The 25,986-nt window shown below is 40.5% G+C and overlaps 1 protein-coding gene across 1 annotated transcript in view; it reads right to left on the bottom strand.

Moving 5' to 3' along the window:
• LOC306709579 (membrane-associated guanylate kinase, WW and PDZ domain-containing protein 1-like) overlaps positions 1-12,180 on the bottom strand; it is a gene marked incomplete at its 5' end in the record, with an annotated part of 94,034 nt that extends 81,854 nt beyond the window's left edge. The window contains 1 exon segment of the mRNA XM_079177772.1: positions 11,880-12,180. Coding sequence (XP_079033898.1) covers positions 11,880-12,180 — 301 coding nt within the window.
• Positions 12,181-25,986: the final 13,806 nt, after the last annotated feature.

Here is a 25,986-nt window from a genome sequence, read left to right as displayed (position 1 = left end):
GATCATCTGCAGACCTGAACAACACCCCGATTTTTATTCACGAAAGAATGATGCTACGCTTAGCGCTGCAGCGATTAATCAATGATATGTCCACTTTTAAATTCAATAATCGATGACTCAGTTTTTTAAGAGAAATTTCTCGGATTCAAGGCTCTTTAATGTGAAACACATCGTGTATTTGATGACATCGTATGATTGACAATTTTTCCCATTTGCTGACATACAGACAAACAATTAATCGAAAAAAATAAAAGACAGATTAAAGGACCAGATTTAGGAGGATTTCTTTGGGCAGAAATGGAATTTAATATTCATAACAATGTTTTCATTAATGGATAATAACCTGAAATGAAGAATCCTTGTCTTTTCGTTAGCTTAGAATTAGCGGTTTAGAACCGCATAGGGAGTGGGTCCTCTTCACAGAGTCCGCTGTGTTGCATCGCCATGTTTCTACGGTAGCCCAGAACGGACAAACCAAACTCTAGAGAAAGCCTTTTGCGTCTTCACGGCAACTGAAGGCCACCGTAGTTCTCAGAAGTCTGCAACCCCTACTAATAGATGCCACTGAATCCTACACACCGCTCCTTTATTCAAACAAGGAAAATAGCAGCTCTAGTTGTGTTAATTATATTAAGTGTAGCAGCATAACTGAGCAAACAGCTACATGAGCACGGACTATTCCTTTAAAGACGTATTTTCGGCCTCAGCTTGTGAAATCCAGCATGATGACAGAGGACCTTTGGGAAAATTAGAGCGTTTCTCACACTATGCTATTTGCATCTTCAGGACGGTGTAATTACTGGTCCTGACAACCACAACAAAACCAAAGACACAGACTAAAAGTAGAACTATGATTCATGTGTAGAAAATGGAGCCTGTAATGCTGCGTAATCCCTTCCAGATGTGTGAATCTAGTAGGAGCGCAGCTTAAATGTCAATTTATCTCCGCTATATGAGACTCTCTCTTGCAGTGTGTGTGTGTGGTGGACTTAGTAGGAGTGTGTGTGTAGGTCACCGCACGTGCAGAATCCATGCAGCGAGCTCTTGAAGCTGTATCACAGTATACGGTAGTTTTCTTTCTGGATGAACCTGCCAGTCTCTGAGGCTAATGGTGATGTTCCCGATAGGGATCTTTGTCTCTTGTTTCAGTTATACTTCACATAAAGTTCTGCACTATAGTTATTCTTTGTGAGACAATACGTCTTGTAACTTTTGTTTACACCATTTATCTCTAAGCATGAGAAACAGTTTGTTCCTAATCTCCTGAATATCACAAAGTAATCTGTCCTGGAAAAAACATGACAAATCGTTCATATTAAACAAAGATTTCATTGCACATAAAAATGGCCGCCACTCTGACCACCCTGCTACGTTGATTTGATCGGTAATGTTGGTTCTACTTCTATTCTGTTTCTATGAGTTGGGACTTAAAATGTCTAACTGCCAGCTGAAGAGCAGAAGCAGCTCTCCTGCCTTATACCAAAAACCTGTATGGATAATGGGTTCTGTTTTATTTATGTTTTCGTTTCATTTTGCCGTTTGTGTCACCTGAGAGCGGTCTTTTCATGCGAGTGTACAATAAAATAACATATTCAGTGAAGTGCAATATCAGGTTGATCTTCCTTTAGAACATCGATTAAAGAGTCTCTCTTACAAAAAAGGCAGTTACTACTTTTATCAACATCAATCGCTCGCAGCTATTCATGCACAACAAAGCAATAAAAAGCCAAATACAGACGAGAGAACTCTTATTTTTCATGATTCATGACGTCGTTCATTATGCCAATCAAACATTTGTACAGTATCTTATCGTTGTGAGGTCGTAGGTCTTCTTGTTTACCTGTTCAACATAATATAATGTGACGTGGAAATGGCAGTCAAAACGATAACTTCTCACGATTTATAGATAAAGCCTGTTGTGATTTGTAATGTTTTAAAAGTGGGTTCCAAGAAAAAAGGTTTGGGAAACACTGCTGCTGCCTGTTTGCTGCTGTCGCTCAGCTTCATGGTGAATATGTCTCAGTGTTGGACTCTGCATGTGAACTACAAAAGAGAAAAACGTGCTGCACTTTAGAAACCCTGAGGGCTCTCCATGCCTATTACTGATAATGTAAGGAGGACTACCTCTTCATGTGCTAACTGTACAGACATGGCTTTACTCTCCTCCATCACCGGGGAATTCTTATAAAGCTGATGTTATTACAAAAATGTAAGCTCTTCTTAAAATGCTAAATGATGAGATATACACTGACCACATTCTGGGACTACCTGTAACACAAATAAATCGTTTTTAACACAAACACACACACTAAACTTCCATTTCATCCATTTTAGTTACACTTAAGCAAAATAATGTGAATAATCGCTGTTTTTCTGAACCTTCTATAATCATAAACTGAATATCTTTTTGTGTTTTGGACGTTTGATCAGACAAAGCACCCTCTGAGACTGTTTTTCAGACCGCAGGATTAAATGATTGATGATTGAGAAAATAATAAGCAGATGAATCAATGATTAAAATATGCGTTCGTTGCAGCCCTACAGTGCCGACACAATACCTGAATTTGAAAAATATGAAAAATATAAGCACATTTTTAAAACACCGTTACATGGCTACAGTTAGCTGAGTGGAAATTATAAGATTGAATGCCTCTGCCTGCTGTAATACCTCACAAGCATTCCATCCACAGCTCTGATGGTTGTATCTTGTTACCCGTCTGGTCTGCGTTTCATTCCAACCTCATTGTTACAGCACCTGAGGCAAAGTCTCTGAATTCCAGCTGTTTGTTCAGGCTTAAATGACACAAGCTGCTTCTGTGTGGCGTCACTGCTCCTTCGCTGGTATGCTGCCATTGTTAGCAATGTATGCGAGTCACTCCACCGAGACCAAAGATAAAATTCCAATGTATAAACCTTAATAAAAAAATTAAAAAAACATATGCAACACATGCAAACAAGGCGATTTAAACAGTTCCTTTGAAGACATCCACACCAGAGTTTCTCAGTGTCTGTGTTTGTGCCAAATAAGGTTGAACATATGAAAAGATAAGAACATACAAACCACTGCTAAGACACAGAGCTCGTGAAGGGACGGTGGATGTGGAAGGAAAAGTGAAAAGCAGAGGGTCCAGAGAGGAAGAGAGATAACCGCAGCATTCATGTCACAAGCGTTTGACAGGCCTTTCAGGGATATACTTATGCAGCCGGTTGCACTAAATCAAGACTGACAAAATCTTCATACTTAAGAAAATATAAGAGACTTGCATTCTGGGACGAGCGCATCACAGACGAGATCTGTGTCTACAAAGCTGTCACATCCTCTGGATGTGTGTAAGCCTTCACAACGCACAAATACCAGAGACACAACGTGAGAGACACGACTTAATACAATCTTTACATAACAGAGTCCGTCTCATCATGGAACTAGTTATTAGAATAGAAAAAAGTACAAATCAAAGTGTTAACTAGAACCATATAGTCATAGGAGAACCCCATTTGGTTTCTGAGGTTAGAGCCCAACATAAAGGGTTATACCTAGAACCATCTGTAAAAGGTTCCACCCAGTACGCCCTATGAGGAATTCTACAGTGAACCTTTCTATGGAATAATGGTTCCACCGAGAACTCTCTCTGGAGGTTTTATCAAGAACCTTTCCACCTTCTAAGGATGTTAACAAGAACTCCCAGAAATAAAGGTGCTAACTAGAACCGTATTGAGTTCCTCACCTTGTACTCATAGGAGAACCCCTTTTGGTTACTGGTAGAACCTTTTATAAAAGATCCCATTTGGAACCTTTTCCCAGGTTTATACCTAGAACCCAAAATACAGGGTTATACCTAGACAGAAAAACCTTCTATGGTGTAGTGGTTCCACCCAAAACCCTCTCAGAAGGTTTCATCCAGAACCTTTCCACCGACTAAGGGTGTCAACAAGAACTCCTAGGAATAAAAGGTGCCAACTAGAACCGTATTGAGTTATTTCCCTTGTCCTCATAGGATAACGTTTTTTGCTTTCAGGTAGAACCTTTTATAAAAGGTTCCACGTGGAACCCTTATACCTAGAACCCAACATAAAGGGTTATACCCAGAACCATCTGTGAAAGGTTACACCCACAACCCCCTATGTGGGGTTCTACAGAAAAGCCTTCCATGGAGTAATGGCTTCAACCGGAACCCTCTCTGGAGGTTTTATCCCAAACCTCAACAATCCTTGAAGAACTCAGTCTTTCAAAAAGGGTTCTTTAAATGAAAAGGGTCCTTTATGAAATCTCACAAAGAACCCTTGAAAACCCTTTCTTCAAAAAATGGTTCTTCAGAAGCAAATGGTTCTTTCGGTTCTCCTGAAAGGGTGAGGTTTCTGGTTTACTTTGATTTCATGACATAGGTTAGTCCCAAACGAGCGACTCTTTCTCTCAATTGGCCTTGCAAGATAATGGATAACAATAGATGCCGTTTTCTGCCATTTTCAACCATGAAATGCCAATTTTTATTTTATTTAAAAAAGGAACAATAACAACAATATTTACACCATGTGTTTCATCACAGTACAGTCATATCATTTAGTTTATAGCTTATGTGTGCAGTTACTCCTTAAACAGATGACTCACTATCCCGCCCTGTCATCGCGGAGTTATCCGAGAGGAGGGATGAAACAGGAGCACAATGGAGGATTTGATGTGTAAAAGTCCGGATGTTTCACCGGGGTGTACCAGTGAACTCCTGGCTCCACCTCTCAGGAATGCCTGGCATCCAGCGAGCTGCCCTGAATCCCTCTGGCTTGGTTCAATTGAAGGGGAGATCTAAGGCGACCAGGGGCCTTTTGTCACGGAGATCCGCCAGACACCCGGCCAAACCCACCTATGATCAGAGCACCATAAACCGCCAGACCTTTTGGTCCTCGAGGGGTTTTCTGGTTGAACTAAAAAGGTATAAACTCAAATGCCAAGAAGACCGTCCAAGTTGTAAAACAAAGTGTAGTTCACACCTGTTTTATTACTCATTTCAGTCTCACATGCATGAACTGAAATTAGCCTCTACTATAAACCAACAAGTATCATTCTAAGAACGTTTCTATGACCTGATGCACAACCTTTGCACCTTGACAGGCACACCACTGTTATCAGATGCTCAATAAAATACAGTCAAGACAGAAGACAACAAAACCTTTCACCTGTGAGCTGGATTCAACCGATGATAACAGATAAGAGCCACACTGCTGGGTCAAAGTCAAAGTATGTCTGAAAATACTTCACATGGGCCTCTGTAAACAAAGTACAATTAATATTGTTACATTTGAAGTGAACATAGCTGGTGGGGAGAAAGGAGAACATGTTGCTCTTAGTGTATTTGTGTTTTAATGTGTACTTTGTGAGTTTGTTTTTCGGTTGGAATAAGCCAGAGGGTTTCAAACTGGGTGCAAAGGGATAAAGATATCACATGAGGTATTCTAAAAACAATAAATGTATCAAGGGAATTATCACATCATTATGTTTTAGCTTTTCCTCTGAAGCTAAACGTTTGGTCGTCTTAAAAGGTCTTGTTCAGCGTTCGGTTTTACTTTGCTCCACCCTCTCGTGTAACTTCTAGTTGCAGAATAACAAAACCCAAGATGCGACGGCCAAAATGCCAAACTCAAGGCTTTAAAACAGCAGTCCACAAACCAATGGGTGATGCCACAACGACTACGCCCACTTCTTAAATACAGTCAACGGATAAAACATCTTGACCAAAAAGTCAAAGCACAGGTCAAATACAGTCCTCCAAAAGATGGTTTCTGTTATTCTAGGTAGTTCTTATCAAGCTGACGTATTGTCACGCTCGTGATTGGCTTGGGTTGGTGTGTGGGGGCGGGACCTCATTACTCCTCAGGAAGTTAAAATCTCAAGATGGCAGCTCCCATGTCTGGGATATATTGGCCCAATCCCAATGCCCCCTAAACCCTTAAACCCTGAACCCTCAAGGACTTACTGACGTCACCTGGTAAGTGGTTGAGTGTGAGAGACTGTGAGGGCTTGAAATGGTGTAAATAGGAATGGGACAGCACTTTGCTGCAACATATCACGTTAACATGAAAACGAACAAAAATAAGATGTGTAATTGTGTGTATTTATTTTTATATTATTTACTCCCTGATTTGAACGTCTTCCAGGCTCTTTCCTCACAAAATGAGAAGTAATTTCATAAAATCTATTTACTCGTTTTTGTCAAAACAGCTTCAATGACAAAATCAAATATTTGATGGATAAATAAATAAATATCTCCTTATTTCAAGTTTATTTTTTGTTCCATCTTTAATGTTTCTGTGTAAATGTATTACTCCGGGCTGAACACACGTGAGCCGTCCTCTTCGTTTACCTTTTTTTTTTTACACATCCATGCGTCCACTGGTTACCCCGTGTTTAACGTCACATTGCAATGATTTGTGGGTAATTTCCTTCGGCTAAGTCAGCATACTATGGTTCATAAAGGGCTCAAAATGTCTGCGAGAGAGCCCTCAAACACTCGATGATTTGACAGTGGGACATCCCTAAACACTCAGACTTCACGCGAGCGTGGGACATTGGGATTGGGCCTTTGGCGTCACTTATGTACAGTTTGAGGAAGTGGAGGCCTGTCATCCATCTATATACATATGAAGTCTATGGTGTAAACAAGTAAACAGACCAGAATGACACATGTAACCATGGTAACTATACACAACAAAGATGGCGACAGCCTAAAAATGCTTAGAGGACAGAAAAATAAAAAGAATGCAGTACAAAAATGACAAAAATATTTAGGTTTTTTTTTGAGTAAAACAAAAATGAAATATTATAAACCATAATTAAATTTCGTCAAAAGACTAAAACTAAACTTAAATCAAAGTCAGCACAGATTCTAGTGTGTCTTTTGCTGTGTAATTAACACACCTGTCATTTAAGAGCTTAATAAAAGCCCAGACTCAAAAACCGGCGGAGTGTAACAGTCCACCGTTCCACCACAGGAACCGACTTCATTCAGGTGGTTTTCTTTCGGCATTCCTCAGTGGGAGCAGCACACCTGTGGGTGGGGGGGGGGGGGGGGGGGCTGGAGTATAACTAACACAGCGACAACCTGTCGACCTGCACACAGCGACAGCACCGAGCTCAGCACCGAGCTCACGAGGCCTCCCGTAATGTGACCCACAGCTCTTTGGACGGGAGAGGAGATCCGATCCATCTTTTTCTTTTTCGGTTGTGCATGGGAGCCCAACAGACTGTGAGGCACAATGGAGGTCTTGTGCGCTACTCCGATAGAAGAGTGTCCCCCTCCTTTAATTACAGAAAAGGAGAATCTGCTGACTTACGTGAGAAAGTAATGACAAAGCCATGTCTACAGTCAGGGTGTCGCAGCAGTCTGTGCTTTGAAAGTGTTTCCACAGGAGTTCAGAATAATTAGAAAACCGTTAATGGATATTAAACATCTCCCATGGTGCAACGCTGGTCCGATCGCATGTCAAACAAACGCCTGTTCGGCAAACACAGAGCGGCGTTAGTGCTGAGCTCTTGTCCCGGGGGGGTCGAGACTTCGGCTCCAGAGGTCAAGCGTTCACTGTGCCGCCACTAATGGACACACAGTACATTAGAAAGACAATGATGCCACACTGAAACTAAACCGCCGTTATATAACACAGTTAATGATTTCCCCGGAGAAGAATCACAGCAAGCTTTGTCAAATATTTCATGCGTTAGCGAGGGGGAGGAGGGGGCGGGGGGCGGGGGGAAGGGGGGGGGGGGGGGGGGGGGTAACGTGACTGAGCATGTGTGGAAAGGCATTTGAGGTGAAATATACAAATGCATCTGACTTGAAATTAAAACAAATATATATATATATATATATATATTTCAATATTCGCTCAGGCATCACAGAACATCCGGATTTGGCCGACAGGAAGAACAACAAAAACCATGCACAGTACACTGGAGACTCAGGGAGAGAAAGCGGCTGCATCGCGCTCCCTCCAGCCGTCTCTCAGACAGATGCAGATGCAGCAGACCGTGGGCAATGGGTCAAGCTCATCACAACACGCAGGGGGCACTTCCAGAAATAACCCCATCTGCCCATGAGTGGTGACCCGCTCTCACTGACAAAGAACCCCCCCCCCCTCAAAAACAACACTACTTTACGGGAAGAAGTAGAGCTGGAACGATTAGTTGACAAATCAATTGGGCTTTTCAAGCAGAAATAGTGAAATACTGCGACACAATCTCAGTTTCCGGCTTCTCAAATAGCAAAAGTTTCTGCTTCTCTTTGTCATATTTCATAGCGAACTGATTGTCTTTTAGACATAATAAGACATTTCAGGAAGTCACCTCTGCATTTTTCACTCTCAGTGCCAATCAAGCAATGAAAACTATAGATAGTGAAAATATTTGTTAGTTGCAACTCGAGAAAGAGAAGCCCTGTGATGTTTTAAACTGCGGACACGAGCAGATAAAACAACCAGCCAATATAGGCGACAGTGGCTAAAGGCAGGGTTGGTAATCTTGAAAAAACTAGCAAGCGTACGCTACATTTTAGAAATCATCCAACCCAGCCAAGCCCCCAAAAAAAACAGCACAGTGTTGCCAACACTTTTCCAATGAAAGTAGGAAACAGCTGACACAGCCCTTCCCTTCAGGCCTCCCCCTAAGCCACTCCCCCAAAATTATCATTATGAACGTAAACAACAAACATGGCTACTGTCAGTACTCACAACTGTTAAGTTACATTACAGTCATTTATCCAAAGCGACTTACAATTCAGATTCCATCACATTCATACACCGCAGCGATATTGGGGTTTAGTGTCTTGTTCAAGGACACATCGACATGCGACAGCGGAGCCGGAACCAGGGATCGAACCGCCGATCCTCTGATTGAAGGACGGCCCTGCTCTCCACAGTCGCCCCAATTAAAAATTGCTATTAAAATCCTGCGTCAGCCAATGATGCCGGATTATTTTCTGTTTTTTTAGTCATAACATTTGATTCACGTAATGAGGATTTCAACAAAAAAAATCCCCAAAATGTTTTTGAGGAAGAGAACCATTCCTGCCTTTAACCTTTAGTTAGGGTCGGAGAAAATCAAATATCACAATATCTTTTGACCAAATACCTCGATACTGCCGCGATATTGCAGCGTTGTTGCTTTCACTAAATATGTACACAATGAGATTATGACTTAAGTGAGTGTAAATGACATCACTTTACTGTAATGTAGAATTTAAAAGCAGGAAGAGACAACACTTATGCCCTTTATGATTGCCAAAATCTAAGATGATATGCTATCTCATATCACGATAGCAATATATATATATATAAAAAGGTTATATCACTAAACCTCTTTGAGGCTCAACATATATGATATTCTAATTCCTTTCTTTAAATTCTGACATTAGCGGTTTAAACGGGCTGATCCATTTCTTAGGAAGCAAGTACATCAACCAAACACAGAAACACGAGGATTGCATCCCTGAGGTGCCAGACGACCTTCACCAAGTATAAAAAGAATCTCATAATAAACCATACTTGAGAACAAAAATACACAACATCAATAAACTATTAAATATTATAACATAGATTTCATATAGATTTCCATTATTCATCTCCCTGTTAAAGGTGTTTCCTGTACAGATGCGAGGAGTCCTGGGACGGAGGATGTTGTCAGATTGTAAAGCCCTCTGAGGCAAATTTGTGATTTGTGATTTTGGGCGACAAAAAAAAAATTGAATTGAATTATTCTCGATATATTTGCCAGCCCTCTAGCCTTAGGCATACAAAGTAAGGTAAATAAAGTTTTAGATGTCAGAAAACTGGCAGCAGACAGACCGTGTGTTACGGCCTCTGTAAATGGCCTAATCTGTGACCCCGCAGGTCTGACCCCGGAGTGGCTTTGGCGACGTTGAGGACTGAATGGAGGCAGGAGGACTGTCAGGGCGGCTTCACGTCAAAGCCTGAGAACTCCGGGCTGATGTGGAAAAGCAGATGAGCAGCACGGTGCTCTCCTCTGCCCTACTTCACACACACACCACCATTATGTGCCCATTTAATGGAAATTATGAAACAACTTCCCCTGGGACTCTTTAGTGCATGAGTGTTAATGTCTCTCTCACACACACACACACACACACACACACACACACACACACACACAAGCAAGGGAAGGAGCCCTTGTTTGTTTCGTGAGTTGAGACAAAAGGAAGAAAACTTTTTCAAAAATGTTATTTAATTTACATCCTCACAAGTTAATTTTCATTTAAGTGACGTATCCCATCGTGTTTTGAGGTCCTTGGTTAGATGAAAATTTAAATTGGTTTTCAATGTAATCAGGTCGAGAGCGAAACAAAGCAGATTTCAGTCCTGTGTTTTGAATTATAGTTGTGTTTACCTTTTCTTTACATGTGGACTACAAACTCTGGATTTATAAGGATAATGTTCTCAAAAAGATAAACACATATTCTGTTCTATTTGCGTTTCAAAAGGCTGAGCCCTTTCTTCACACATTACATATTTACATGAGCCGTTAAAGACGACCTCTGACAACATTATGAAGAGAGACATATCAAAATAGAAACTCAATATTTAAATCTTACACTTACAACAAATGTTTATTTGCCATTTTCTTTATTAAATGGTAAATGGACTGTACTTGTATAGCACTGATGGCAGGTGACACCAAGACACCTGCCTATCAGATTCCATCACATTCATACAACGTAGGCACAGATACGGGAGCAATTTTGGGGTTAAGTGTCTTGCTCAATGACACATCGACATGCGACTAGCGGAGCCGGGGATCGAACCGCCGATCCCCTGCTCTCCACTTAGCCACAGTTAATTTTGTTTATTTTATTGAATTGCCGAATTAAGTTATTGACTTGGGAAAGAACTCAACAACAGTAGAATTTTGAAAGTTTAAACTTCCAGTTGTGTGTTTTCTCCTCTGCCATTGTTTCCGGTTTGCTGGTGCGAGTTGCATTCTGGGATATTTGGCGGTCCCAAGTACGGACACGGGCGGAGCAAGTCACATCCGGGCATTTGAACCGTGCTCGGCTAGATGCAGACTTTTGAATTGGAACACTACTTGGGCTGATACTGATGACGTTTCACAAGTCCACAAGAACACAAACACAAGAACGCATATTGAGAAAGGCCAAATGAGTTTCTTTCGTGAAAATGATCAGTTACTTTCTTACTTATACTTGAGGAAATATGGCAGCCTAGTAGCTAAATCCACCCTTTCTAACCTTATCTGAAGAGGAGAGATTCAAATGAACTGAGTTGTGAAGGAATTTAGATGATACATATGAAATAACAGCAGAGAGCCTTTGTAACATCGATGCAGAAATATGTCCCGAGGAAGATGAGCAGATGTCTGTTTCTTTAAACTAGAAAAGTCACAAGCTAAGAACAACTCTATACTACAGCTGAAGTTTGGTTATGAATATTATTTGACTTTATTAAAAGCTAAGTTCAATGGGGATATCATGTCAATCCAATTAGCAGGAGGTTACTTTGTCATTGATGATGAAACAGTGTAAAAGTTTATTTATGAGTTGCTAGCACTATTCAACTCAGTCATGTAACCCCCAAATAAGATTTACTTGTAATTGACGATAGGAAGCCCATTAGTTGTGTTAAAAAGTTTTGTAAACTCAATTATAGATGAAAATCTATCTGGATTTATGAGTAAAAAATATAAATAGAATAGAATAGAATAGGATTTGTTCTTGATCTTATTGATTGATTTTTTTGTATCGTCTTTAAAAATTTGGAGCAAACTTCCATGTCACCAATTAGGAACTACAGTGGAATACACACGCACACACACACACAAACACACACGCACACACAGTACTGGTGACCTTTGTAGTTTATCCTACCTTGACGCACAGTTTTCAACCTGACGGGACCCTTGCAGCACTTCATCACAGTTAAAATGTCATAGAGGGGTAATCCAGACACAGGCAGCCCCTCCACCTCCAGGAGCAGCTCCCCCTCGCACAGTCTACTGTCCCGGTAAACCACAGCATCCTCCTCCTCAACTTGCCCGACGTACGGAAACTCTCCGTTCTCGGCTCCGCCGCGCAGATCCACGTTCAGCTCCCCGCGCGCGTCCCTGGCGACCAGGCACTCGTTTACTTTGGTGATCCAGTGGTTCTTCCTCTGGAGCACTTTTGACATGGTGACTCAGGTCCATAAAAGCCGAAACCCCCGTTAGTTCCGCGGAATGGTGCAAAAACCAGCCGATGCATAGCAAAGAAATAGTCCCAACGGGCAGAAAACTTCAGGGTGTCTGGGTGTCACTCCGAGTGGGAACATTCTCACCCTTCTGCTGAGCCAAGGCATGCTTGCCCGGCCAGCGCGTGCGAATATCCCGGTGGGTCAAAATCCAGATTGTTGTCGCTTCTGTTGTTGTTTCCGCATCTTTATGTGCACGAGCTCCAGTTCCTTGCTAAATCCGTGCTCATATACATTTAAATACCTTTTTTTCTCCTCACTAATCTTCTAATTTGGCCTCGTGCTCTGTCGAGTATTTCCCCCCTTTTTTTAAAACTTTCCAGGACAAAAAAACAACAACAACAAAACATTCACCTATCCCGTGAGCAGGTTGGGCTGTTCACGCGACCAGCGGCTCCTTTAAGCAGGTAACGCGACAAGTTCATCTCATCTGCTCGTGCGCTGTGGATGGAGCAATAGTAGGAAAGGGGGGGGAGCGCATGCGTCCAGCTGCTACTCCCTGAGTGAAAATCCTCATCGACCCCACACCTACTGGCTCCGGCTCCTCCCCGCACGGATTACAGCGAATCTCCGTGTCTAATCCCCCCCCCCCCCCCCCCCCCCCCCCCCCCAGGAGCTCCGGCATTTAGACTTTATTCATAAATAATGGAGCCAGAAGCACAGAGAGAGACACCAGATTATCTTTGGAGGCAACGGAGCTGCAGGTTTAGATGAGGTTGTTGGTTCAAACCTCCAAACCGGCAGCATGCTAATTAGACACCAGAGGAGACGTAAACTGTATTCAGTCTTACTTGTGATATATATTTATTTATTTATTTATTTATTTATGGGAGAAGTGGCAAGTTCAGAGCAAATGTTTCAGGACTGAGGAACAAACTGAAACTCTAATTAATGAATCATTAATATTATTAGCACAATGGACATGAATTATTTACTTGTTGTTCAAGGTCTATATGAATCTATATATATATATATATATACATATATATGTATATATATATATATATATATATATATATATTGAATATAATATTCCTAACTATGTTTTCATTGGTGTACAATCATCCGAAAGTAAGAATCGTTATGTTATCCTTAGCTTAGAAAAAGCCATTTATATATGTATATAGGGAGCTTAGTATACAGCACCCTAGAACGGACACTGGCTCTAGCAGGAGCTGTTTGCTCGTAGTATTGATTAGCCCCAACATTTTTATTGGTACTTCTAAATGTTTTGAAAAGTTGACATTTTGTAGGTCAAATAAGTTCTCCTCCAGCAGCCCTAAAAAAAAGAAGCCAAACCACTTGACAGTGAAGGGAACTCTTGTCAGTGAAACAACAATAATGCAGATATGTGTGGCATCTGTAGTTTGGAGAAGAGCGAGGAGGGATCAGGTGAGAAACACATGCCTCTGCGGGACAAAAACAGGCTCTCTGTGTTTCCTGTTGAGATAAAGTACACAGTAACTGGCACTCTACCACAGGCTGCGAGGGCAGTGGCCTGAATAGCAGTGCATGAAAGGCAGCTTTCCATCCCATTTCATGGGTGAGTGTTCATGTTGACTCAATTGTGCCACTTTTACATCTCCTGCTTGTCATATAGAAGGTATTGGTCTCCTGGAGCTACAATATGGCCGTTGTTCTATATTTTATATAGAACATGACACACGTCCAGCTCCGACGGGCTCCGACTGGTGAGGTGTTTTTAACAAACGGCCCTTTGATCAAATCACCATCTGATGACTTGACTCCACACGTCAACTCTTCACCTGTAGTTACCCGCGTTGTCTTAGTCCTATGTCACATCTAGCCTTTTGAAATCTACGCACTCATTGTATTGGTGTAGAATATTTTCCTCCATTTTAAACTGTCTGAAACAAGCCTCTGATGTGACTTTTTCACATTTAGTTTTGTGGAGGATTTCGTCTTATCACTTACGAGTATCACTACTTTTTTTTTACATTTTAAGATAAGATAAGAGACACTTTATTGTCCCCAAGGGGGGATCTTGCTTGGGCAATATTGCTGCACTTAGCTGCAATCAGCTCAAAACAATACATAGCTAACAAGACGTAGCAGTGGTCAACGTATACAATGGTTTGTATGTTCTAACTAAAAAGTTCCTCCTGATTTTTTTATGTGTTTTCAGCAACATTTGTTAATTTACGCACGTTACATGTATACAGGTTTTTTTAAAATAAACTTCCGTCTGCACGGGACAACAACTTAGTTAGGTTTAGGCAACAAAACTACTTAGTTAGGTTTATCATAACCATAGTCCACAAAACAATGGGTGACGTCAAGGTGACTACCTCTACTTCTTAAGTTCGTTATATGCTTTGGACATTGCTAACTGTATCCCCCTATTTCCTGTCTGTATGCTAAGCTAAGCTAACCGGCTGCTGTGAGAGTGGTATTGATCATCCCATCCAACTCTCAGCAACAAAGCAGATTAACGTATTTCCTAAAATATCAAAGTATCCATTTGAACAGATGCAACAGGGACATGTCGATCACGCCAGTCAGGTTTTGATAAAAAAAATCTGTATATACTCCGAAATACATGGGAAAGTCAGGTTTGTTATATATATTGTTTAATATATATTTTGGCTAAGATTAAGACTAACAAACACTCCACTCCCTGTTCACCGTGGGGACTCTAAAACAAGTTTTATGGATTTGTAAAAGAAACAGTTTGTTCTTTTACAAAAATAGAAAGTACACAGAAACACAATGTTTACCTCTGTTAGGACAAATGGGAAAAGCCTGACTTTGAGTGGTACATAAAGGCGAGCCTGCTGCAACAACTGGTGAAATAATGAATGCTAAATCCCTCAGAATAGTGTGTCAGAGGCCGTGTTTAGTTTTATGAGTGACAGTAATTGGTTGCCAAACCTTCGGGAATGTCATGAGTCCACAATCAATGCACCCTAATCAAACATTAACCAGCAAGTCAAACACTGCATCGATCCGTCTCGGCTGGTCGGAGAATAAAAGATACTGCATCAAAGCATCGTTCGCTGGCGACGACAAAGAGACTCAAGGGGTTTCACTGAATCACAACATTCACTTAGCAGAATACACGCTTACTGATGAACATGTTCGTGCTTCATGAATCAGAATACAGCACAAACACCAAGAAAAGAGAAATGAAACAGTATTTTATTTTTCATTTAACATGTTCTTCTTTCATTCTCCGTGCATATATGGTGACTGAATCACTCGTCCAATGCATGAAATGTTTACCAAATCTTAAACTGCCTGACTACCTATTAATAAACTGGAGTCTGAAATAACATTCCTGGAGAAGTACGGTCAAGTATAGGACATATTCTACGCTCCAGTGGTTGTATTGGGACAAATGACCTCATGGCAATGGTACATCTGATATTATAGGCAAGAGTATTCCCTGTTTAATAATCATCCTATTTCAAAATGATGATTCTTTGCTCAGATTATCATCGCTACAACAAAAAGTGCATCACAGCAGCACAAATAGAAATGTAAAAGCTCGGAAGAACACTCACATGTTATCTCACAGACAGTGAGGTTACTTGCATGGTTGGATATCATCACATTTGAAGCTACTATGCTGAACCGGTTGTTGTTTATTTCAGAGCAACATTAACATTTGTTTGTAGTCTTGTCTGATATTCACTCTCTCTTAGCTGTTTGGTCTCTACCAGCTCCTGAAGGGAAACATTGATCTCTTTTTCTGCCGAATCCTCCGTTACATTCATCAGTTAGTTGCTAAATGTGTCTGTCTGCTGTTTGGTGCTTGTTCTTCAGAGCCATAAAAACACTATGAGAGCGGTGAGAGTGCAGCCGGACAGATAGACCATAATTTGAAACTCGCTATAAAACTCTGTAAAGCCGAGGGGAGCTGCAGGTTCATCACTACGAGCGGCCCCTTTCACAATGTCACATTGTTTTCATGTTGTACTTTTTATACATTCTTAATAAGAATAAATATATTGGTTGTAGAGTGGTGCAGGAATGAGTCCTAAAATCTGGAAATGAGTCAGCATTTCTGCACTTTTGCTTCACAAAGTAAATGTTTTTTTAACGTGTTTTTGGTTAGACGTCTAAAATAAAGTGGTTAACACACGCTTAAGAGATTTTAACGTTTTGTTCAATGATATAAAATACATCAGTACAATGCCCCTCTTGGGAATGTTTTTATGTATCTTAAAAAAGGCGTTTGCTAACAAGAGGCTAAATGAGACGACTAGTCATGTGACCGTGGTGAAGTTTGTTTATAGCCTAACTTTAGCATTTTAATTCCTAATTCATGCTTAAAAAAAACATATAAGTGGTGTTCGTTTGCGAAGATTATCTCCCTGAAGTATCACATCTGTGTTTGCCGCACAGCTTATTTTCTGCAATAATCCAAAAGCCAGTGGAGAAACCCCATCGGCTTTTTGTGGAGAGAACCAGTGCGATGCTAACTTCCTTTTTGGCCTAAAATGCGTCCTCCCTGCAGCAGTTTAAAGTAAATATCACGGTGAAGTCCAGTCAGCCAGCTTTGTGTGTGTGTGTGTGTGTGTGTGTGTGTGCAGGCTGATGCCTTCAGTTACCGTCTTGTGCATGTGAGAGAGATTAGTGTGACGCAGTTGAACAGCTGGTCAGTGGAGTTTAGAAAGAATTATTTCTGTTCCACATGAAAAAAATGCCCACATGCCCCGACGTTGCATTGTACACACTGTGTTCTTCATATTGCCGCACATCTGTGATGAGTGCAGTGAAGATCGAGTGTAAAAGCAGTGTTTCAATCCGGCGGGAAGTATTCGTTCATAACCACACAACCTGAGAAGGCTTAGAAACCACTCCGGGGGGGGCACAGTGTGTGTGCTGTGTAAAACACACGAGAAACAGACTCATGTACACCTGCGATGGATCACATGGCTGGAGGGTTTGTTAAATAATGCAGCAGTTACCGGCTGAATCCTCATATTCCAGATGTCTCTCAGGAAACAAGGTTGAAATCTTCTCTTTTAAAGAAACCTTAATGGATGCAGCGAGCAGCGGTTACATTTTAACGAGCACAAACCTCCCAGTTTGTTTGGATACGTAAACAACATTTTGCTCATGTGGTGAAAATGAGCAGAAAATGAGCAGAAAATGTGGCATGAAGGAAACACATAAAGTGCTCCTTAGGAGGAAAATGGTAATCGGGAATGTCCTGTCAAAATGTCTGCCTAAGAGAAGAACAAGGAGAGTGGGTTGGTGGGTGGGGGGGGGATGAAGAGCTGAGGGAAGATATGGAAACATGGAATCGACTCAAACAGCCTCAGAACGACAGAAAATTAAATATCGCAGCGTGGGAACCGTTTGTGACGATCATTTTGACCACTCATTCAAAACTAGGGCGTCGGTGAGGTCATAAGTCATAGAAAGCAGGAGGAGGGACGGGGGGGGGGGCATGATGACAAAGCGACGGGAGTTGTCATGCAGTGGATGTTGCACTCTGGACCATCCACCCCCCCCCCCCCCTCCCTTACGTAAGACACACGCTTGGCTGCGGGCGTAGAAAACAAGGCCTGTCCCCATGCACTGAGCCTTCCCCTTCACTGGGTCTTAACCATGCAGTACACAACAGGGGCAGACAGTGAGCAATATTGAATTATTCAGGCACAGAGAACATTGCAGCAGCGATGGGAACGGGGCTGAGTTGACTCTGGTCGGGAAAGCAAAGCGATAAGGATTTAAAAAAAAGGCGAAGTTGGTTCTTCATTCCCAGAGTGTTTCTCTGTGTGTGTGTGCTGTTTGTTGTGAAAATGATTGTCGTGGTGTTCATTTTGCATGTCTGCACACCAGTGATACAAGGTCCCTGTAAAAATGTCATTTTATGATCTAATGTTGCAAAAAGCTTGCAAAATCCTCACTGTAAAATAAATAATGTCCTTATTAAATGTCCTGGTAATGTTTTTTCATTTCTGTTTTACAAGGTTTCAATGTTTCACTGTCTGTTTTTACAGCGTTTTAAATTGTTTGAGTGTTTGAGTGGTTTTTCCTTACAGTGTGTTTGTTTTTTAGTGTTTCAATGTGTTCAACAGTGTTTTACAATGTTTCAGTGTTTTCTCAGAGTGAAAGTAACAGATTGAGGCAATTGTACTTTATTTGGTGATCCTCGTAGCCACAGACGATCACTTGAATTGTCAGCTGACTCTGGAGTTCGCCTTCCACCGCTCTCATGAGCGTCATTTCCAGATGCAGCAGGCAGAGCTCAAAGGAGAGTGAACATTGGACTTTAATAACCAAATGCACAGAAATGGTTCCGTAGAAAAGCTGCTCGTTGTGTACAGTCATGATTAGCTACAGTTGAGAGAGCGGATTGTTTTAACAAGTAGCCAGTTTACAAGCTAATTCTAAACCAATAAAAGGCTAAATCATCTTCAGACGGTAGCCGGTGGGTTCCAAGAATGCATTTCAGTCAATGCTTTTTTTGCCTCTTTTGCTCTCCACACAGACTGCTTACCTGCATTCAAACAAAGCCTGCTCAAACACGATTGGTCGATACTGCAAGCGGAAACCAGAAAGCATCAGATACCAAAATCTTGTCCCGTTGCCTATAAATTCTAAACATAATCTGTTTAAAAGAGATTACGTAGACACAAAAAACATGGGGAAGTTTAGAGAGTTACTATTCAAATGTAAAACAATGACCTCACATTCTATAAAGTAGATTTATAACGCCGCTTACAGGTTGTTGCATCATTATTAATAATCCAAAACTCCTATTTTTTTCAACTTATACAACATTTGATGAAGTGTGATATTGGGTTCTGAGTGCACACACAAACACATTCTCTGCTGCCCCGGCAACACACAAGATCTTACCCTGACGTGTTTTATTAGCAGCCACGAGATCCACATCACACAGCCCTCATGCTCCGTTTAAAAATATTTCACTGAACAAGATAATGTGGTTTTCTTCCACCTCGACTTTTCAGTACAGTAGCTCACAGCTCAGACGAGTCTCAGTCGGTGAAGTGGACAAAAAGTGTTTTGTCTTCACATCACATAATAAAGTTTGTGTTCAGGATGAGAGAGGTGCTGACCGCGGGGAAAACACGAGTGTACGAATGTAATAGTTGCACACTCGTAGCCACGGTGCAAAAGATATTTAATAATTTACCAACGTTTTGACAGAAGCAGCTCCACAGGACTGAGGCTACATCCACACTACCACGTTTCCATTTTTAAACGCAGATCTTTTGCAATCTTTATGCCTGGCGACCGCACTACTCCGGAGCTTTAATCCGCCCCAAAATGGAGGGTTTGAAAACGCTACTGACCCCGTGTCAGTTTGAAAACTACTGGGTTAAGTCGTAGTGTGGACGGGAGGGAACGGTGACGTAGACTAGCCTTGATTAGCCACGCCGCCGGAATGAAATAATACAACTACAGCCTTGATTATCGATCGACTACCAGAGGTATTACAGGCATTGCTGACCTGTCAATACTAGCAGCTGTTGTGCAGTTAAATTCTGCATTTTACAATGTTACTACCGTCTACCTGCGGAGGAAGCAGCTGTTATTGGAGCGATTAGCGAGCGACGTTATCAGACATACGGGGCGGACGTCTGAAGTCACGGAGGACTTACCTTTTCTTATTAATGCTTATTCAGTTCTGCACAACTATTGTGAAGTTAACAAAGAAACTGTAAACGAACAAAAGCATAAATGCGCTCCACTATGACAGGATTGTGGGAGGAGCATATAACCGCCTCACTCTTCAGGTATTTACAAATTACATTTAATGGGATGGTTTGATCAAGAAAGAATAACACAGTACAGTCATCAACAAAGTCTACAGACAAGAGTGCAGAATGCTGCTTATAACACAGAGCATGGGGACAGATATCATGAATGTAATTTTAGGAAAAAACACAATACCTCAGATTCCAATTAGATTCCTGGAAAGGAGACCTATTGCTAGACAGAACATCTCAAATACACACAATAAGAATATTTATATTAATAACTTGGGATGTAGACAAAGTTAAGGACAGACATAGATAACTTTTTGTTCACACAAATAAAATTCCTTATTCGGTTCGTCACATAAATGGCTCCTTTTACACCACAATTCAACCCGTTCTGCAGGACAGAAATGTAAGTTAAGGAGCAGTATGTCGACTGAAATAATTCACACTTCCACATTTCCTTTTGTAATCTGTCCATGAAATCTCATGGGGTTTGAATGACAAAATAAAAGGGACATTTCTGCCTTTGAGGCAAACACGATTCACCTGATGCCGACTGACAGAGTCACAACGGAAGGATATGATAGGATTTATATTTAGAAAATGCAGAGAAGTGAAAAAACAATTCAATTAACCAGAGCAGCTGATCTGTACCGACTCGTGAGTTTCTATTTAGGCTACTTGCTTTCACCAACACGAGGCTGTAGCTGCATCTGAGATCGATAGCTGAGATCTTTCATAACAGGCATCAAAAAGGTGTTTCCTTTGTTCTCTCCCACCGAACATCACATATTATCCACATAAACATCCTCCTGAGACAGACAACAATGTAATTCATTCTAATTTAAAGATTTTGTTACATAATTAGACACTTGGAACATGACAAAAACATAAATGCTCTTTGAATGTTTATTTTGCCTAAACTCCATCCTCTCAAGCGCTTTGTTCTTCTCATCAGGAGGAGATAATATGGAGCCATTGTCTTTCCTTTTTTTTTGCTTTTATTTGCTTCTAAATAGAGCATCTGTTTGTTTTACGTTCACAGTAATGCTTTTTATCATCGCTTATGTCTATGATATGCACTCAAAAGTGTTTTATGGCCCAATTATTATAATCACTGCTGGCGGATATCTGCATTCTACAGAGTGTATCATTTTAGTTTCTTCAGTTTTTATGTAATAAGCTGTTTCCATACGCAAACCTTGCAGTTATGATCATAACTTAATTGCCCTTTTTTTTCTACATTTGCTAATATAAACACCTGGTAACAGACTGGACTTTTGGGTAAAAATGCAATTTAGCGGAAGAGAAGCTTTCTTATCAAGAGGGAGTGAGACTGCAGCTGAAATATCAAAACACCCACTAAAGTCAAACTACATAAACAGAAGACCGAGGAGAGAGAAACAGATGATGATATGCAGCAAAAGTTACAATCTTTGAGCTGAAAATAGATTTAACATCAGTGTGTTTTATAAAATGAAAAGCACTCAAAGATGTGAGGATTGGACTGATATGAATCGTTTATTTTTCAACTGATTTCGAAGTTTGCTCTCAGCTAAAGTGAGTCTTAATATTTGTTAGTTAGTTTTTTCTTTGGGTGAGAGTTTACACAACTCAGATATTCCTCATCACTGATAAAAATCACTGTGTAATCGACCAGCCTAAAGGACTGATTTGTCATTTGGAGTTTCCTTGCCAAGAGTTAGATAAGATTAATACCATTGTCATATCTGTCTATTAAATATGCAGCTACAGCAAGGAGCAGTTAGCGTAGCTTAGCATAAAGACTGCATAAAGCTGCAAGAAGCAATTCCGGGAGCCAAGCGATCGTCCTTTGTTTTGAACGTTTTGAACGGGCTCTGGTTCTGATCTAAAGAAAGAAACACAACAGAAAGTAAACTCTCCTCCTATTTTTATGAAAATGTACCATCAAATATTTGTTGTATGTACTACTGCACTGTATTTATACTTTGTGCACAAAAACAGTACAAACTTTAATTCAGAAAAGAATCTGCTCAGCACTCATAACTAACTAAAGAAGTTCTATCTTATTTGTTTAATCCCTACATGCTGAGTCTAAGGTGACTTTTACTCTGTTTCTACTCTTCCTTCTATGATTAACAATGTTTTGCCACTTTTTTCATTCATCACTTTTGTTTTCTGGTGAGTAACCTTGAGCACATGACGGATGTTTGAGGAAAATTCGGGCAACATAGTTCAAACTGCTTTGCCGGGAAATGCAGTGCAAAGCAACAAAAGCATTTTTTGACAAAAATGAATGAAAAACAACGAAGGTCTCCAAGACAACAGAGATCACAACAATAGATGTGATACAATCAGACGTTTCCTTGAGATGAGTCAGCCCGTTATTGGGAAGACTACAGAGAGGATGTTTGGTGGGTGTGAGGATATGGACGCTTGTTGTTCAGGAAGTCACGAAGCTAAGCAATTAGAGGAGGATGCCTTTTTTTTTTTTAATAAGGATGTCCTGTCATGTGATCGAGGTCTGACCGCTTTGAAAGAGCTGACTCTTATTTTAAATTACCTTCGTTCCCTGCCACACATATAGGTATTATTAGATACAGGATTGGTGCATTCAATGAATTTACTTCAACAGGGGGACAAAGCAAAGAAACCTGCACTCTGTCGATCACTTGTTCACATTTAATTAAAGAGCTTTCATTCTGGTATTTTGGGAGTTTTGACTTTGAACCTCTTCACACCAATCAATCAAGATGTTATGGCGTCCAAGACCTTTGTTGAAGTTTTGTACCAACAGTGGATAAGAACATGTTGCAAAGACGTGCTCACCTATAAAGTCATTATAACCGCAAAGATGAATTTCTTATTGTTTTGGTTTTATTTACTCTTGAGAGGAGTATCCAGATTACACGTATCCAGATTCTATATTTCAGGAAATACCACAATGTAAAAATAATCAAGTCCTGCATTCAAACCTCTACTTAAGTTAAAATTCAATACTATTATCTCTAAAATGTAGCAACAGTAAAACAAAAAAGAGGGCTTCTCATTGTGCAGAATGGCCCCTGTCATGGTGTAGTTATAAGTTGGAGTTAATTATAACATAATTCTAACACTTTATAAACTGTTGTACTGGTAAATCTGTAACGTATTCTATCAAATGTTAATAGGTTTTCTTATGTAACAACCTAATCTGTAAATATAGCAGCTTTAATAATGTAACAGATCAGGGAAACAAAGTAACAAAGTAACTGCACCAAACTGAATTTTGGTCTAAAATGTGCATTTATTTGTTTGTTGTACCACTAACACTCGACCACAGAGGGTTCTAATAAAACAAAATGTGATATCATAACACAGGAGGCCACATTTGGACCACAGACTCGATAGGCCATAAGACCAGTTAATGTTTTTTTTTAAAAGCAGCACATTGCCCCACTCATTAAAAACACATATTTCACAGGATGATGTAATTTAAACAAAGCAACACACTTTTTAACTGCCGGATCGTTCTGTAAGCCCTGGAATGAGTGGTCTTGTTTTTGATATTAGCCAGACTTTGATGCTGGCCACAGAGCAGTTGGCTTCACTTTGTACTGTGGCTTTGCTCGCCCCTTTATTGAATCATTTTGGCTCCACTGCTGGATGTCTTTATCAGTCTTTATCAGCTGGCTGGAGTTTGTCCTTATCTTGTGATGCTGTGCCTCACTGGATTTCACTGCACATGCTGTTTTATTGCGTGTGTGATAGATAACCTTTAAATCCTGTTAGTTGATGCTGGCTAGCAAGTTTTGATGGCTTATTTATTTTTTTTATAAGGGCAAAAGAAAATTTCTCTCAATATGCATCACTATCCAGGGCCACGAGTGTTAATCAACGGAACCATGTTAGCTGACCACTACACTGATCGCAGATTACTTGCTGGCTAGCTAGCGAGCTAGTCTCTGCTGCTCCCGCCTGCTCTCCTCCAAGCAAAGTAATCTCCTCGTGTCAAAGAGTGAGACAGAGGGACATTTTCTGTTACCGGTGTAGCATTAAAGCATGGTGGAATTAGCAAGGTAGCTAGCTTACTAGCGAGCCACTAAATGAGTAAAATTCAACAACTTAATGCTTCATCCACACATTGCTATCGCCAGATAGGTGACAACTTTGTTCGGATCCATTTCAGTAATCAGTGTTGCATGAAAGCACAGCGGAATTAGCAAACTAGCTAAGTAGCCGTCCGTCCGCTAGTTAGCTTGCTAACCCCACCATGCTTTCATGCTGCAGTCATTACAGAAAATGAGCCAAACAGCGGGCCATCTGTTCATGTCTGTAGTAGTTTGACCTATTAGCAACATTTTCTCTCCATCTCAGAAACACTTCGTTGACAATATAGCTCGCTAGAGCCTCGAATCACAGTTTATAATCTCAAATGTATGCTACATCGACTCTGTCAGCCAACGACACAGCAAGACGACATTTTCAATGTGTGACTTTTGTTTTGCCTCCAGCTAACACCGTGACGTCATCATGACGTCGGTTGTAAAAGGGTCTGTTTGTAGGGTGAGAGAACCATATAGCCAGACGTGTAGTCACAGAAGAAACCTTAGAAAACTGTATTCATGAATAGGAAATGACACAGCTCGTCAACAAGAGATGTTGGAGACGAACACTCAGAGCTCCAGTAATAAGGGCATCCACATGTACACTATCGTGTGACTGCGGGCCTGCTGTTATTAAATATTCATGGGTGCATGTGATGGATTGGCACACTTTGTTGCGTCTCAAACCCTGAGCGGCAAAACAACTGCGGTTGCCATGGTTTATCGTGTGTTCACCAGATGTTTTCTTGTCTTTTGTGGAGCACCTGTTTCCTAATGGAGCTCCCTGGGAATCGGAGTGCATCTTCACAGGACACAAACCAGATATTTTCACATGTTATCTCTCTCCTAGATAAGCCGCAGATTACACACATGCACTCACCAGGTTTTGTAACGTAACGCGATAGGCAAATACAGATCTGGGTAACCTAATTTAACTGGACATAATCTTTAATCATTGTCTTTTCAATGCATTTCATTTACTTATTCTGGATGTACAGACTTATTTCATTAGATTAACTCCTTTTGTAGACCCGATGGTGAATGTGGTAGCTTTTATTTCAGTGCATAAGATAATCACTTCATTTAATTATTATTATTATTATTATTATAGTAATTATATGGGATATTAATGATGTGCAGCCTGTTTGAAGAGAGGTTGGATAGTAATGATCGGCCTTTTTCACAGAGGACATTTTGACATGCTAGAGGAGGACAAACACGTGTAAATAATAATATGAATGATTGCTCAATCTCGATCAGCCGTTGCAGTCTCAGAGTCCTGGTGTTGTGCATGCTGGCTCACTGTCATGGCTCACTAAATAGAACAAAGCCATCGTAAATGTTATTAGCAACAACTGTGCTTTTTACTACTATCACATGCTGTGGGAAAGGCTTATTTATTAAATTAATTAGATTTTTGTTTTATTTTTATTTATGTTATTCTAATAAATAAAAATGAAAAATAAATAAATAAATATAGATAGTGTTTATTTATTTGTTCATTATATATATATATATATATATATATATATATATATATATATATATATATATATACATATATATATATATTTATTTATTATGATTTTTGTTCTATGCAAACCAGTTTACAACAATTTATTTTAAATGTACTGCAACTTTTTGCAACAAAAAACTAAACAAATTCAAGTAATTCATATTAATAGGAATTAATATGATAGAATGCATGATTTGATGCTGTAATGGTTCACTTTTAACACACTCAAGTCGTTGAGCGAATGAAAAAAACAAAACACGCCATGAGAACCCACTTGCTCTCGGCTCGTATGGTCATGCAATCACATACGCTTGCATGTAGGCACACAAGTACGCCTCTACAAAGATGTGCACACACGCTTGCATGAGATGTGGTACGGACTGACTCAGGTGAACTCTGGTTTGCTCTCAGCTCTGCTCTGATGTGTTTTAAGGCCAATGCTTCTCTCTGCTGGTCAGGA

Source organism: Pholis gunnellus (genome assembly GCF_910591455.1).
Source record: "Pholis gunnellus genome assembly, chromosome: 2".
NCBI classification, from domain to species: Eukaryota; Metazoa; Chordata; class Actinopteri; order Perciformes; family Pholidae; genus Pholis; species Pholis gunnellus.
The sequence above is the reverse complement of the archived record's forward strand: the minus strand, read 5'-3'. Positions and strand labels throughout refer to the sequence as shown.